This window comes from Schistocerca nitens, chromosome 7, assembly GCF_023898315.1.
Source record: "Schistocerca nitens isolate TAMUIC-IGC-003100 chromosome 7, iqSchNite1.1, whole genome shotgun sequence".
NCBI classification, from domain to species: domain Eukaryota; kingdom Metazoa; phylum Arthropoda; class Insecta; order Orthoptera; family Acrididae; genus Schistocerca; species Schistocerca nitens.
The window spans coordinates 16189693-16207666 of NC_064620.1; the positions used below are offsets into that span (position 1 = coordinate 16189693).

At 40.0% G+C, this 17974-nt stretch overlaps 1 protein-coding gene across 3 annotated transcripts in view; it reads left to right on the top strand.

The window, feature by feature from the left end:
* LOC126195353 (uncharacterized) overlaps positions 1 to 17974 on the top strand; it is a 161266-nt gene that overhangs the window by 69348 nt on the left and 73944 nt on the right. For 2 of the 3 annotated variants that reach the window (XM_049933930.1, XM_049933931.1), the window contains exon 5: positions 10427 to 10614. In XM_049933930.1, the coding sequence (XP_049789887.1) occupies positions 10427 to 10614 (188 nt within the window). Of the gene's footprint in view, positions 1 to 10426; positions 10615 to 11713; positions 11844 to 17974 lie in introns of all 3 variants that reach the window. The other variant, XM_049933932.1, reaches the window with a different exon arrangement.

Below are 17974 nucleotides of genomic sequence, written 5' to 3' on the forward strand. Positions count from 1 at the left end.
CATATGGAATGGTGGTAGTATGAGATGTGAAGCAATTGACTGTTCGGTTTGGTAATGTGGTTGTAATATGGCCACACAGCACAGGGAGAACTGTAGGTGGGTGGTGGCCGGTAATCCAGCCAGCTGCGCAGCATGGAGGAGACATCATATGCATCAAGTGGACACATACCTAGTGCGTACAATAATGGCCGTGATGGACATTACACTGGTAGAGTCTGTAACAAAGTCAATAAGTGGATTGGCAATTGCATTGCATTGTTGTGCCTTTGCAATTTGTGACAAGTCTGCAATGTTTAAGTGTCACTGTCATTTCTAATCACTTGGGCAACACATGGAGCACTGTTCGTCTGTCGATAATGAGGGTTGTAAGAGTTATAAGAAATTCGCAATCAGTGTAACAGTATGGGGGTGTGATGGCAACATTGTCGCAATGCGAATTTGCACTGTTTTAGTATTTATGCAAAGTTCGGGGGTCACCAATCACCATTGTGGAACTCTGGTACATAATGGTAATGAATAATAAAAATACAGTGGTATGGAGCATGCAACACACTTCATTTTATAGAAACTTGATACATACAAGGGTACACAATGTAACACCCTTGAGTCACAGACCGAGCGAGGTGGCGCAGTGGTTAGCACACTGGACTCGCATTCGGGAGGACGACGGTTCAATCCCGTCTCTGGCCATCCTGATTTAGGTTTTCCGTGATTTCCCTAAATCGCGTCAGGCAAATGCCGGGATGGTTCCTTTGAAAGGGCACGGCCGATTTCCTTCCCCATCCTTCCCTCACCCGAGCTTGCGCTCCGTCTCTAATGACCTCGCTGTCGACGGGACGTTAAACACTAATCTCCTCCTCCTCCTTGAGTCACAGAGCAAACTGCCCTGCAACTGTCAACCCTCAGAGAGATCACTGTGAGTCATTTTCTCTGGCCAGTGATGCTATTTTTCCCACACACTCTTCCAGCATTATAACCACTTTAACCCTTTGTGCGTCACATTTAGAAAAAAATTAGGGAAAATTTTTTTGTGATGAATATTTACTGTATATGTTGCACATATGCCATATCCATTGCAAAAGTTCTTTTGAAGCTATTGGTTAATAAATAAAATAATGATTCCAAATGGTATCATTAGAAATTACATAATAATTACTCAAAAAAATGCATACATAACTGTATTGTAAACTTACTGTATTTCTTTCCCTTGCCCTTGAGGAACTACGTAAAGTTGGTTCCATAACCAAGAATTTCAGTATACACAGAATAAAACTAAACACAACAGTTATTGTTCACTCACAAATGCAGTAGCACAACTCACGACACTTATCTGTTCTGCACTTCAAACAAACGGCGAGTCATGAAAGCAAACACCACTGTGGTCTGTTGGCCAAACTTGGAACTACATGAAGCGATGCCAAACAGTATCATTGAAGCATTGGGAAGCTCAAAAAAGCCAGGAATACTTAATGATGCCATTTGGAATCGCAGATGCAGAAAGGGTTAAGTATTTTTAAAGTGTAACACCACTTGCTTTCCTCAGCTTCGTTGTTTGTTCACCTATAATCCTAAAACTTAATATGTTTCTTTTGCTGAATTATACTTTTCATAATGTAACATTTACATTGGTTCTAGTTTTATTCCTTATATGACTGAAGTGTTCCCATACAGTTTTTATCATTAACAACTAGACTGTCATCTTTAAATTGTTTTATGCTACTTGTACTGTTTTTTTCTGTTTTCTGCTGCAATACATGACCATTCTTTTTTTCATGTGCAATTCAATAACAAGAACCAATTAACAGAATTGACTTTGTAGTAGATCTGTCTCAGACTATGAAAATAGCAGAAAAGAAATCTCAGATACAATCTACAAACTTCTCATGTTAATTATTTTTATTAGTTTTGTTATTGAAAGCGATCAGGTTTCCATCCAGTTTTCAGCACTGAAATACTGTAACATTTCTACTCATCATCTGGTAAAGACTGCATTTGCTTGAAGAGCAAGGTACCAACTTATTTTTACATTTTGCCATTCTCTGTTGGTCTCTCAAATTTACTGCTGGGTAATGCAGCTCTAGTAAATGATGCTTGAAGAGCAAGGTACCAACTTATTTTTACATTCTGCCATTCTCTGTTGGTCTCTCAAATTTACTGCTGGGTAATGCAGCTCTAGTAAATGAAGTAATTAGTCAGTATAAGTGAGCAATATGAACATTGTGTGAAGTAGGTAACTGCACATCTTGCAGAGGTCTCACAATACTTATACCCATCACTCAATTTTTTTGTATAAACAACACTGTAATAATTGTAAGGGCCAACCTGCTCAGACATTTACACATTCCCACTATGCAACTCACTCCGTGGAATTGGTAGATTACCCATGCAACAGATGTCTTCCATAGCTGATATCCTGGCTTCTTTTCCTCCTCTTCCCCCTTTATTTGTTATGGTTTACTAGTATTCGAGGTAGCAAGTGCCATATGGAAGTAGGCACTGATGTGGTGCTTTCATTAAATAATAAAGCAAGTATTGTGCCATGTGCTTTTATTGCTCCATAAGCACACTATGGCAGCTGACTATACAATGCTGGCTTGATTAGTAAGAGATAATGTCATGTGGAGTGAGTGATGGGAGACAGTAGATGGGGAATAGAAGGTAGACTCAGGGAAGGACTATGGCTGGGAAAAAGAGTCAGCAGGTTCATAGGATACACTGCGGGACAGTCACCTGGACAAATGGATTGGTAGGGAGAGCCAGAATAGAAGAAGGCTAGGAAAATTATAGTATCAAAGGCCGTGTTGTAGGGATAGGTCTTATGGTAACACTGGCAGTGCTGAAAATATTTCCCTGCATAATGTACAGCACAGCTATTGGGCAATGGACACCATGGAGAAACGAAGGAGAAGGCAGAAAACAATGTTTAATGCATGTTCCAGTGAAGCAAAGGAAAAGCAAGAGGGCAAAATTTCACCGACATAAATTGTTTATTAAGGTAGACACTGCTGCAATTCATTTACCAAAACAAAAAGGCAAATATGTGATCTCAGGAAAATTAAATGGAAAATGGCATGTGAGCCATAAACTGTTGGATTGCGACTAGTCCTGCTTGAGAAGCTGTCTGCCTGAGGCAATGCACAAGGCTGACTGATGCAGCTGGTCCTCAAATAGTTGTTGTGCGTCAGTGCACAGGTCCTTGTTGAAATGCTGGTTAGAAACTAAAGCACTGACTCACAAACAATAGCACTGGTTCACAATGAAGGGAGGACCATTCACACGAATGCTGCATTGATCATTCATCACTAGTGTATGCCGAAGTATGCTGCGTCACACATGGATGTGAATTCTGGGCATAACTACCAGTAGGTAGATTGTGGTAGTGGGGGAAAGACATTCCATTTGCTAAGTTTCCACTATAGCACAGGTGCTATAGAGAGCATCTAGGTGCGACTGCGAGGGGAAGGTCTTCTGCTGTGACAGACAAGTGGGACAGCAGACACCAGAGTTGCCAGACTGTGCAGGTGGTTGGAAGCTGGTTTTCAGAAGGCGGTGGTGGGGAGATAGGGTAGATGCGGTCTTTGGAGATGTCAGTGTGCATGTGGTTGGGAAGGATTTCACACCATATGTGTAGGTCTGTGCTAGAGACCTGTTAGAGCTGGACAACAAGGTTGGTATTCAGGTCTTGACGTAATTGACCTATTGTGGAGGGCTGAAGGAGGAGGAGCAGCTGAGGCAGTCAGTGACAATGTTATCGACACCAGCTATGTGGCATATATCAGTAGAAAACTGAGCCATGTACTCTTGCGAAGAAACAGACAGTGCAAAATTTGGGTGGCATCTTTCTGACAAAACCATGCCATAAGAGGGTGGTAGTCAGTGAAGATGGTGAATGGGCATCCCTTAACCAAAGGGTGGAAGTTCTTCACTGTGTCATAGACAGTGAGCAGTTTCCAATCATATCTATTGGTATTGAAACTGGTTATCATAGGCAGGGCCTAGGGTATGGACATACGAGGGCGGTTCAGAAAGTAACCTCCGATTGGTCACAGTGCGGGTTGTGGGGGGAGTAGCGACGCCATCTGTGCGTTCACGCACTCAACAGGTCAGTCGGCATCAAGCCGTGGTTGAGTGAACGTCGTACCTGCGCTAGTTTAGTTTTTGTGGCAGTTTGAAATGTGTGCTGCAATAGAAAACCCCACCAAATGTGAAGTGCGTGCTGTCATAAGGTTCTTTACAGCCAAAGGATATTCTGCAGCAGCTATTCATCGTGAGCTTTGTGCCGTGTACGGACCAAGAGTTATGAGTGAAGGAGTTGTCCGTGAATGGGTACGTTTATTTAAAAGTGGACGAGAAAACGTTCATGATGAAGAGAGGAGTGGTAGACCATCATTGGTGACTGACGAACTCGTTCAGACAGTTGATGCAAAAGTTCGTGAAAATCGACGTTTCTCAATGTCGGAGTTGTCTACTGGTTTTCCACAGATTTCTAAGACTCTCTTGTACGATATAGTGACAGCAAGATTGGGTTACCGTAAGTTCTGTGCACGATGGGTGCCCAAAATTCTTACCGAGCACCACAAAACTCAAAGAATGGCCTCTGCATTAGACTTTCTGTCACGTTATGAGGATGAAGGAGAACCATTGTTAAACAGAATCGTGACCGGTGACGAAACCTGGATTAAGTACGTGAACCCTGAGACAAAAGAACAATCAAAGATGTGGGCACATTCAAATTCGCCTACCAAACCAAGAAAAGCCTCGCAAGATTTTTCTGCCAGAAAACTGATGGCAACGGTGTTTTGGGATGCCAAAGGGGTGTTGTTGGTTGAATTCATGGAACATGGTACGACCATTAATCAAGATGTGTACTGTGAAACAATAAAAAAGTTACGACGGGCTATACAGAACAAACGCCGTGGTATGCTGACTTCCGGTATCGTTTTTTTGCACGATAACGCCCGTCCTCACTCTGCTCGCAGAACAACGGCCCTTCTTGAGTCCTTCAAGTGGGACGTTATCAACCATCCACCTTACAGCCCAGACCTGGCGCCAAGTGATTATCACCTCTTCATGCATTTGAAGAAATGGCTCGGGTCACAGCGGTTTGATGACGACGAAGAGCTCAAAGATGCGGTCACAGGCTGGCTCCAGGCACAAGCGGGTGATTTTTATGCAGAAGGAATTTCAAAGCTTGTGAAGAGATACGATAAGTGCCTCAATCGCTATGGAGACTATGTAGAAAAATAGTGCAAAGATGTAGTTGTAAGATGTATATATTAAAATATTTTTATTTAACTTGGTGTATTTTTTTAAATCAACCGGAGGTTACTTTCTGAACGGCCCTCGTATTACCCTTTGTTCCATCTCCTTGCAGTGCATCAGGGAGAGGACTCTAAACAGAGGCCGCATTTTTAAGGAAGTTACAAAAAAATTGCCATTCCTAGGAATCTGCAAAACTCTTTATATGTCATGGATGTGGAAATTAGGAGATCACCTGGACTTTCTCAGGTATGGATTACAAGCCAGAAACAGAAATGGCGTGACCTGTGTCTACCCTGAAAATGAATTTTTCTATGTTGAGAATGACCTCTAAACTTTTGAGGCAAGCAAAAATCTTCCTGTGGTGCACATGGTGTTCAGCCGTGTCCCGCGAGTAGATAAGAATATTATGGTGGTGCCAGGTATGTCATCACTACAGCTGCATAAGAACAGAATGTGACAATGGTCAGGAATGGTTCTTGCACTGAGTTACTGATAACCACCACAGGGGTGCCAGATCCTATCCTTCTTAGGTGCTAAATTAAGTGCAGAGGATGAAGGGCTTTTGGATGGGCGAAGGATTCCAGTGGCAATGGAAGTCTCAATTTCTACCCCCACAAACTTGTACTTGTCCAGTGACAGATCACAGTCACAGCAGTGAACTGGAGGGCCCAGAGTAGTCATAGTGTAGTGCAGCATGATGTGGGGCACCTTGGGGATAAGGGCGGGTGAGCAGTGGGAAAGGAGATTAACAAAAGGGCTGGTGTAAGAAAGTTGTTTGATGTCGAGGTGAGTGGCAGGGCAGAAAAGGCAGAGGGTGGAGTGACCCAGCGTGCCATTGACTAGGTGATTCTGTGTAAGGCTGGGGAGAAGATTGACCGAGGATTGGATCAGTGGAAATTGGCCATGCTGAAACTCTTCATCAAGGCCAAGATCAATGCAATGAGTATGGGGACTGTAGGTAGTGATGACAGAGCTGTTTGTGGCAGGGAGGAGGAAAGGGGAGGGGATCTCGACCAGGGCAGGAGTTTGTTCATGGAGATGGATGGGTCTGAGCTGTTGTCAATGAGGTTGGCGATTGGTGAGATGGGTTTATGGTGGTCAAGCATGAACAGGCACTGGGAAATTGCTGAGCAAATGGGTGCACCTGATACCAGTCACTGACTGCATTTGGGTGTCATAGCACAGTGGCCTACAGTTGATGGTGTCACTACCAAAGCAGGTGTGATACCAGCACATGGGCTCGGCATTACATGAATTCTTGAGCACACCAATTGGGTGAGGGGTAACACGCTTGCACTGGTGTGTGTGTGTGTGCTGGCAGTTGCTGTAAATGGAGGAGGCATAGTTGCCCGAGATGTTTCGGTTGTAACGTAGTAACCTTGGGCTGCACGAGATTGGGGTGGGATGGGAATCGTAGAAGCTGGCAGGTGCAAACGATCAAAGGCAGTGGGTAAGATTGTCATCTCACTGTTCAAATGTGCCGTGTTTATGCTAGTCCTGACTGTGCATGATGAAGTGTGGGCTGTGGGGACAGAATTGCTAGTTGCACTGCTGGCTGGGGGACTTGTGGTTGCCATGGTGGCAGGAAGGGACCAGAGTTGGTGGCTGGGGGGGGGGGGGTGATGAGGTTAAGGGGACTTGGTATTAGCTGTGGCCAGGTAGGAGTTGAAGGACTGAAATGACTGTTCTGCTATGACGGCATGGTCCACCAACATGCCGTACACGGTGAACATCACAGCAGGCAAGCGAGTATTGCAGTTGTGGAATAAAAGCTTGTCTGGCAAGACATTGGGTTCAGCTAAGGCACAGAGGTGTTGCAGGAGCTGGGTGGGCCTCTTGTGGGAACACTACTGTGGAGAAAATAATGTGCTGGAACACAGTGTTTCAGGTGATGCCAATCAAATGATTAGGTGCTCTTTTAATATACAGTAGCTTTTAGACCACGGAGGGTTGGTGATGATGCCATGGGGCTCTGCTGTAACAGTACACTCAAGATTAGCAATGATAAGGTCAAACTGTATTGTGTTGCTCATAATTCCTGACCCAGTTAAGATTGCCCTGACAGAGAAAAACCATAGGTGCAGGTCACAGGTGTCAAGTGTGGGGAAGTGAGTAGAAGCTCTGTTTGATTGATATGTTGGAGGCGGGATCTATTCCTTAGGCATAACATGGTCAAGAGTTGGGCAAACTGAGTGAGAAACTGATTTAAACTGTCCACTGAGTTAGCAGTTCAGATGGGCTAGGTACAGGGGTATGACTGGATGAAACACTCTCTGCTGCAGACAACATTTCAGGGGTCAGCATCACAGAATGGCTTCCTGACGTAAGCTGCTGATCAGGCACGAGTGCAGGATGAACCCACCCAGGAGGCAGAGGAAAAAAATTGTACACTTGGTGCACTTGTGAGTGCAGGTGAGGGATGGAAATGACAAAACATGCGCAGACCTTATGGAGCAACACAGACGTACACGAAGGGTAGCCCAATGTGGAAGGTCTTGTATGGAGTATGTGAGGAACTGGGGTTGTTTAATGGGGTGCTTGAAGTCCAGGTCACAACCGTGTTAATGCAGGCAGTGCCAGAAGTATTTAATTGCTCAACATACATCACAGCTATAGGGTGAGGGAAATTAAGGTGAAAAGAAGAGAAGGTTGGAAATGCCATGAAATACATGTTCTAGTGAAGCAACAAAAAAGCAGAGGGCAAAGTTCTGGCAACACAAACTATTTATTATGGTAGACACTAATACATTTCATCTAACAAAAACATAAAGGGAAATATACAATCTGTATACAATTTAGGTACAACTTGCACAGTAAAAGTTCTCAGCTTATCATTTCTGCTACAAGAACAAACACACATTTAAAGTTCATAGGAGGGAACCTTCACTAAGATTTACAGGAGTTCCAAAGCTCAATTTACATTCTAGAAGTTCATCTGTAGCAGAGTCCCCTGGGTAAAGATGAATAAAATTAAGGGGGACACTGTGGTGAGGCATAGTCGCATGTGAAGGAAAATACAAAGCTGTGTGATAATTGAATTGGATGCTCCAGATGGATGCTTGGAACTGGCACATAGCCGTACAATGTACAGGTCATTTGTGTGTGTTGCTGCACTTGAAATTTACAGCCTCCAGAAATCAGAAGGTGACTCTCCAAAGCACCTCAGGAAAAATAAAGTGAAAACAACACACAGTGCATAAGCCACTGAATTGTGACTGGTCCTGCTTGGGAAGCTATGGTACTCGCAAGCTGTGTGCCTGAAGCAATGTTCAAGACCAACTCAACTGATTTGTCCCCAAATAGTCATCATGTGGTGGTACTTGGCTCCATATTGAAGGTGCTGGTCCAAAACTAAAGCACTGGTTCACAAACAGAAGCACTGGCTCACAAACGGTAGCACTGGCTCACAATGAAAGGAGGAATATTAATGCTGATGCTGCAGCGCCTGTTCGTTACTAGTGCATGCTGAAGAATGGTACCGCACACATTAACAGGAGATCCAGGCAGAGCACCAGAAAGCAGATTGCAGTAGTGGGGGAGAGACATTCCAGTCAGCAGGTGTCCACTATAGCTTGGTTGCTTTGAAGAGCATCTAGTTGTGACTGTGCATGGAAAGTGATCTGCTATGGCAGACTGTGGGACTCGTTAAAGTTTAGAATTTAGGAAGTGCCACAATCTCATCTACATAATTGATAGTAGCTGGTGAAGTCGTGAAGGATCCAGAGGGTGGGAATTGTAAAGCAGCCATGAAATCAAGCAGGTTGTGCTCAGCTGTGTGTTCCACCACTGAATAGTCAACTCTGCCATTGGCCACAATTTGGCATTGGCCATTCATTCAGATGGAGAGTGGTTGGTTGTCATGCCCACATTAAATTTACTGCTGGAACTGCAGCAGAGCTTTTATTATGTAATACATGATAAATTTATAATATATACTGTGCAACATGAACTGTAAGGGTCCCAACACATTTTCCTGAGGCACACCAGAAATTACCTCGAGACATCAGCAACTCTACCCAACATATTACCATGAAATCTTCAATATAGTCACAAATTTGCTTGATATGTTGATATAATCATACTTTCAATAAAAGTGTAGGTATGGTTCTGAGCCAAATGCATTTCAGATGTAAGTAAATACTGTTTCTACCCGACTGCCTGAATCTATGGCTTGTGGGAAAAGCACAAGTTCAGTTTTGTATGACTGATGTTTTCAAAGTTCATGCTGAGTGAGATGGAACAGGTCATTCTGATTGAGCTAACTCATCAAATTTTACCTCAGAATATGTTCTAATATTCTACGACAGATGAATGTCAAGTCCGTTGGATGGTAGCTTTGTAGATCACTTCTGCTACCCTTCTCATAGATGGTTGTGACCTCTGTTTCCTGCAACAACTGTCCATAGTTTTTTTTTTGTTTGAGAGATTTGTGGTATATTGCAATTAGAAGAGATGTTAACTCAACCTCAACTTCTGTATTTAATCTGATAGGGATTGCATCACATCCTGAAGCATTGTTTAATTTCCCGATTTCAGCTGTTTCTCAGTGCCATTTACACTAATATATATGTCATCCGTCTATGCAGTGAAGGGAGAAATAAATTGGGGCAGTACTTCTTAATTTTCATTACTACTTTTGCTTTAATACCCTCAATTTCACTTCTTGTGTTGCCCATGAGTTTGTGGACACTAACTTTGATGTCACTAACAGAGTTTACAAATGACCAGAATTTCTTTCGTTTTTTTGAGACAGTAGTCACTGAAGGCTTAATGCAGTGTCCTCTTGACAGCCAGACACATATCATTCATGATCTCATTGTCTATAGCCGTATGCTTTGTTTTACGCTGATTATGCAGTGGTCTATGTTTCCAAAAAGGAAAAGGAATTCAGCAGTCAAGCAGCTGATTGCTGGATTCCTTCTCCTTTTTGAAAGATACCACACTCACTGTGCACTGTTGTTCCCATGGAATCAAACTTTCTCTCCTTACAAGTTTCTTTACAGTGACTGTATACCTTGAAGGGTCCCTCACTCCATGTGACTAACTCCTACTAAAATCTGTAGTTCAGCTTGTAATGGGATATGTCTAAGAAAAATGTTTTACTTTTTTTCTGTATATGAGATTAATTATTTATATCCTAATGTTGCTGTGATTTTCTTTTCAGTATGTGGAAACTGAATTGCACAATGTATTCACGGGGTGTTACATGCTAAAAGTTCGCCCCAATAGAACATCTGATGATAATCCAATGTTAAAGCTAAACAGATACTCTAACAGTATTTTCATAAAATCAATTTACCAAAAAACTTTTATACAAACCCCAAATATGTCGTACGAGTACAATCCACATGCGTGAGTATGAAATTTATGTTTGATAATAATACTATCATAAGCACTAAACATTCTCTCTCTCTCTCTCTATCTCTCTCTCTCTCTCTCTCTCTCTCTCTATCTCTATCCCTGTTACTCTCTCTCTCTCTCTCTCTCTCTCTCTCTCTCTCTCTCTCTCTCTCTGTGTGTGTGTGTGTGTGTGTGTGTGTGTGTGTGTTGTGTTTCTCTTCTACAACATAAAATTATTTTTTGAAAGATTCAGCTGCCATTCTCTTTATTTTATGTACGATTGTGCAATTTCGGCCTTACGCCATTTTCAAGTGGATAATTTTTAGTAGTAAATTATGCCTTGTATGTCATTGCTCCTATGACTCCATGTTATGCTCATAAAATAAATCCAAGATGTTTTATGCTATTTTAAGAGCAGTTATTGCAATAACTGCTCAGAAGTATTGTGCTCCTAAAATAGCATAAAACATCTCAGATTTATTTTATGAGCATACCATGGAGTCATAGGAGCAATGACTTACAAGGCATAATTTACTACTAAAAACCACCCATAAAATACTTGAAAATGGCCTAATGCCGACATTGTACAATCATACATAAAATAAAGAGAATGGCAGTTGAAAGCATCGTGAAATCTTTCAAAAAATTCATCGCAGCTGTAGACCTTATCACTCTGAAATTATAAAATTATTTGTTCTATGAATTATGAAATTCTGAGAATAGAATTGTTTGCATAATAATGGTTCATACTCTGTGTGTCAACAAAAATAGTGTAATAATAGCGGTGGTAGTGGAACTATGCATGAGCTCTCTGGTCTGGTTTGGAAACATTTACAACAGTAAAAATGCTGGCATAATTGGGCTAATTAATCTGTTTTCCTTTTGTCACCTTTATCTTGCCTTTACTGATTTTCTTTGCAGATCGTTTTGCAAAATATTGGAAACTAAGTGTTAACTGTTACATACTTGGGTGTAAGGTGCAAGCTCTACATCTGGGAAGCAATCTGTTTCTCCAGTTATGAGATGTGTTCCAAGAGCCAGGACTTCTGGAAAACATTTATTGTAGTTTTTAATTAAATTACATTTTAAATGTATTCTTAATTTTTTCTAGGAAGAAAATAGACTTTGTGCTCCCTTTAAATCAGTCTTGGAACAAATATGCTCATCTCATTATATTCTCCCTAAAACAAAACTGTTATTTGGATGTCAAGAAGGAGAATCCTCTGGTGGTGGAGTTAAGTGTAAGATTTTCTTTTGCACAATTGTTACTGTAGTTTTTGCCTTAAGAAGATTAATATTGTGTAACATATAAAATTTGAATAAGGGAAAGAGTATTACTCACTTAGAATTACACTTATTGCAATATTGCCTTCTGTCTTCACAAATATTTAATATTACTGGTAATACAAGATATTACCGTTCCCTCACATGAAATGTGTAAAATGAATATCATCACATTCTTACAACTGATAAGAACTCCAAATAGAGTTTTATTCTGAATGTATTTCAATATTTGTCAGCTAAACATACAAATGCTGTGTATAATATGTTTGTGAAGAGAGAGGGCTCATTATATATTTTGAATGCACTGAGGTAATAATTATCAATAATGGGCATTTGTTTGTATACAACTGCATGGTTAAGTTGATTTCTGTAGTTGAGAATGCATGTCTGCTGCATCTTGCTTTAGCACTTAGAATAATGTACAACATTTACTCAAATGGTTGCAGATATAGAGCATTGTATTATGTACTGCAGTAAATCACAAAATTATGCATAGACTTATTCGATTATTTTCCTTTAACCTAACATACTGTGAAAAATTGAATTTTTTGTATTGTTACTGATGGTGCAATATGTCTTCATATATTCTTGCCTTGTGGCTTGATGGCTAAGTTGGTGAATTTCAGACTGCTCAGTTGCTCAACTGTTTAATTTTTCAGTCCACAATCAGTCCTAGGATATTTAATAAAATCAAACAATGGGAAATCTAGGACAGAATAATGACAATATTAGGATATTTTTGTCATTAATCCTTTATTTTACCCATAGAAATGAACTGATAATGCAAAAAAATTCGAAGTTAAACTTGCTCAGACTGTACATTCAACTGTTAGTCCTCTCAAAGGGCAGAAGAAGTTAAGAGGATACCATTTGTAATAGGATCATGCCTGCTAAAGCATTCCAGTAATGAATCAAATCTTCAGGTTGAGACAGCTTTACTTTTATGCTCTTGTTAAACCCTTTACCCTTTCCCCTTCCAACATCAGAGTCTTATTCTCACTATTGCCCTTGGATACTCACATTTCATTTCAGTTTGTATGTCTATGGAACTTGCTCCACCTTGTCCTCTCAGAGATCTCCCTCTGCCTTTACTCTATTCTGCTCTACTCAGCTGCAACCTCTGCTGCATGCAGTTATGTGTGCAACATGCTACTCACTACCCTTGCCTGCAACAGAGTGAGTTTTCTCTGGAATCATATTCACCCTCCTTCCCTTGCTCTCCCCCCCCCCCCCACCCCCTCCTCCCCCACCCAAAACCCCTGCTAGCACATGTATCTTTTTAGTGTCCTTTCCTTCCCCTCAGCTCTTTCTTATTCATTTCGCTACCTCCATCCAAAACAACTTTGCACCGAATTAGGAGACAGCAATGGTACTGTATAGCTGTTTGCATGCATGTGGGCATTGAAGAACATAAGTTTGTAAGCTTTATTTCAGTTCTTATTTTGGTACCTATCTTCTGCACAATGCTTCTGTCCTTGTTGTGAGTAATTGCCCTTACTCATCTCATTGTTTGGTTTTCATTCAGGGTTCTCTTACACATTAGAAAATTCTTATGTCAGCCATAAATTTATTTATTGCCCATTTTTTCCTTAGTAAGGCATTGTCATGATTGACCATTCTAAATCAATGCAAAAGTATGCCAATAGAAATCACATGCTATTGATTCTTGAACTAATGGAAAAATGTATGAAATGCTACATGATTGTGAGGCACTAACCATAATCATTACCATTCATGTGCTACAACTGTTGTTTCTTGTTGCACTGATGGAAATACTACAAAGTATGTTATGCATGTAGGAGAGGCAAAAGAACAGATTCCTCTGACATTCAGCAATTCAGTGAATGGTAGCTGGAGCAAAATTATTGAAGTCCGCCAGTGTGTTAGTTGTATAGAGTGCGCTGGTGATCATAACAGTTTTTGGCGTTAATTGAAAATATTTTAATGCACCTCTTAGGCAAAAGACTGTTAATGTAAAATATGAATAATTAGTAACTTAATTTCAACATTGGAAAATTCAGTGGTTAGTGAGCTTCTGTGCGACTTAAATTGTTATCATTGGATGAATATTATATGGATCCTCCAGTAGTTACAAAATATGAGCAACACACTTGAGACTAACAATTGTGAAGAAAATATTGTGTGAGCAGAGGATCATGCAACAGCTGTGAAAGTGTGAAGTGTGAATAGTTTGATTAGATAGTAAACAAATAGTGAAAAAGAAACTTTTTTTTTTATATAGATGTAATTCATCATGATTGAATGTTAAATAACTGTTTCATTACTGGAACAAAGTTCAAATAAAAACTGGAAAGTAAATAAATGTAGTTATGTAGACTTACAGACATTAGCACACTATTTCATTACATAGAAATTCTGAAACCTAAAGAGCCTTACATATCATGTAACTGAGTGATCATTACTTCTCATAGTACATTGTTAAACAGTGATATCAAAAATATAACAGTTTTGAAAGTCTTACAGTTAAATAAAACTTAAGACAAAATTTTACTGGCCATAATTAGTAATGTCAATACAGCCACTTTTTCATTCCTAAAAATAAGTTTGTTTTTAAAGTTCATACTGCTCCATGCCCCTAATTTAGTGTTATAATATATTTTACAAATCTGCCTGCATAGCTGAGATGGTGGTGTGGTGTTGCTCAGCTTGGAGGTCAGCCAGCTTGAATCCTGTTGGTGGATGAAAGTTTCACAGCCGGTATTTGGGTGCCAAGAGGAGGAGAGGTGGTGGCATAAAGTTTCTGATCACTGGTCTTTGCGCTAGTGTCCTGCATTAGATTCCAAACCTCTCCACAGTATCTCATGAAGTGAGGGCATATGTTACTGTTGATGGTGATTTGTCTGTTGGATAGGGATGTAAAGCTCAGTGGCCCGCTTGGTGCTTTTCAACATAAGTTTGCTATGTGGTGACACTGAGTTTCATGCTCTCCCTTCCCTTCATCCATAACAACATAAACCCAACACTACACTGTACAGTCACTCATTACAGTCATCCATTTAACAAAAATATTAAAAGTGTGAAACTTTGGAAGTATAAAACCATAAGGTGTTACACTGTAAGTGTAAAATACAAAGTTATAAAAAATTTTGTTAAAATATTAGAAAAGTGTAGTCTTAGAACAATGGCTGTATAAACAGTGAAAGACATGAAGATGATAAAAATGTGGAAGCAGAATTACGTAGAGGACTTAGAACTGCATGAAGTGTCACTAAATATTAAAATTTTTAAAAAAAATTGAAAGTATAAAACTGTAAAAAGTAAAAAACAATAAATTATTAAAGTGAAACTACGTGCAGCAAGTAAAGTTGCAGGGATCTGGGTGTGACAGTTACAGTTAATTGAATTTGCTTATGCTTGGTGGCTTAGTATGGCACACAGTTTTGCAGTATGTATGGAAACCAGTCTGCATTGTCCTGCTGCTAGGATGGTGTGTGAGCTGAAGGGCTGTTGCTGTCTTTTCTTGAAGAGTGGGACTGTTGATCACACATGTGCTGCAACGAGGTGGATGATTGGAAGAGGCCTTCAAAGTTTCTAAAAAATGCACTGTCAATAAAAATTTTCTGTTGATTTAATGTGTTTCTAGGATCTTGCAGACTGTGTGTAAAAATCTCAATTTCTTCCAGCATTGTCAGGAAATGTTCCTTAGGTTTATTGTACAACATTTCCAAATGCATATCAATAATTCCAACTCTATGCTTCAGTGTTAGAAGATGTGCACCAAATGCTGTCTTATTGTTGTGAATTTAAGCATGGTCTTTGAAGCACATTTCAGACATTCTGCCTGTTTGACTTATGTAAATTTTTGGATAGTTTCCGCCCTTAAGTTCATGAAATATAAAACTTACGTACACTAAGTGCATAAAAGTAATTTCCTGCCATTTACATTTTCCGCCATTTATATCATTTGTTCAAGTCCTCTGAGAAGTGTAAGTGAGGAACTTCACTGTAGTGGCATTGCAACCTATCTAACAGTTTTCCGAAAAGTATATGCGCTACCATTGATGCAAACATATAGCTTGGTAAATCCAAAACTTTCAAGGATATACTTATCATTTTAACCTCCGAGTTCTTTGTTTCATCCAGAGTTGAAAGGGCCTGCAGAAGAAACTTTTAATCCTCAATTTAGTAGGAGCTGGTGTTGTTGTTGTTGTTGTTGTTGTTGTTGTTGTGGTCTTCAGTCCTGAGACTGGTTTGATGCAGCTCTCCATGCTACTCTATCCTGTGCAAGCTTCTTCATCTCCCAGTACTTACTGCAACCTACATCCTTCTGAATCTGCTTAGTGTATTCATCTCTTGGTCTCCCTCTACGATTTTTACCCTCCACGCTACCCTCCAATGCTAAATTTGTGATTCCTTGATGCCTCAAAACATGTCCTACCAACCGATCCCTTCTTCTAGTCAAGTTGTGCCACAAACTTCTCTTCTCCCCAATCCTATTCAATACCTCCTTATTAGTTATGTGATCTACCCACCTTATCTTCAGCATTCTTCTGTAGCACCACATTTTGAAAGCTTCTATTCTCTTCTTGTCCAAACTAGTTATCGTCCATGTTTCACTTCCATACATGGCTACACTCCATACAAATACTTTCAGAAACGACTTCCTGACACTTAAATCTATACTCGATGTTAACAAATTTCTCTTCTTCAGAAACGCTTTCCTTGCCATTGCCAGTCTACATTTTATATCCTCTCTACTTCGACCATCATCAGTTATTTTACTCCCTAAATAGCAAAACTCCTTTACTACTTTAAGTGTCTCATTTCCTAATCTAATTCCCTCAGCTCACCCGATTTAATTTGACTACATTCCATTATCCTCGTTTTGCTTTTGTTGATGTTCATCTTATATCCTCCTTTCAAGACACTGTCCATTCCGTTCAACAGCTCTTCCAAGTCCTTTGCTGTCTCTGACAGAATTACAATGTCATCGGCGAACCTCAAAGTTTTTACTTCTTCTCCATGAATTTTAATACCTACTCCAAATTTTTCTTTTGTTTCCTTTGTAGGGGCTAGTATAAACACATAATTTATTATGTTTTTTAATGCAATTCGTGCTGGTAACAAGTAATTCCACATATATTGCTAGAAAACAGTGCTTTCCACATGAACTCTTTTTTTAATACATTTATGTTCTTGTCTGTACATTTTGTTTATTTATCTTTATTCAACCAAGGATCATCTCACAGTGATGGGATTTGTCAGGGTAATATAGTGCAAATCAATAGATCAAGATATACAACACACAGCATACATAATATGCTTTATGAGGATGGGACAGGTAATCTATGAGGATAGGACAGGTGGTCAACCATGGCCTTAATTAAGGAACCATCCTGGAATTTATCTTGGAGATCTGGGAAAACCACAAAAAAGCATGTCAGGATAGCTGGACAGAGTAACTCCATCCTCCCAAATACAAAGTCAATCTCCTAACATCTGTGCTGCCTCATTCAGTAAGTTCCTATTGTGTAATGTTCCTTATTTATGTACAATTTGTTTCAGGTAACTTGCAATTTGTTCTTCACTGCTGCACATTCCATAGACATCTGCTGATGTCCCTTTCACATTCCATAGGCATCTGCTGATGTCCCTTGGACTCTTCAGATGCTGCTGTTCCCCTTACCTCAACTCCAGACTCCATTCCAGGCCATGTTCATCTCTGTTCCTCAGTCCATCTGAAAAACTGACATTAATATCGTGCATTTTACATCTTGACATGCTTTCCTTGTGAAAGCAGTAAACCATGATCATGTACCGAAATGAGACAAGGTGTTGTAGTTATTCTCTTTCATTACTATTCACTCTTCTGTCGTCTAAGTAAATCTTTAATTGTGTGGTATGCATTAAGCATGAAAAACATTTTAGCTGTCTTTTTAAACAGTTGAATTTAAGTAATCTTTTTCATTTCCTTTGGCAATTTATTATACAATTTTATCCCCTTTATGTAATTTGCTGTTTTGAATTTTTTGTTTGTTTTTCCTAGCTAAATGTAATTCCAAATTCTCGTTCCATGATTATGTATAGAACCTGCAATGTTCCCGTTAACTGATGCTGATATTGCACT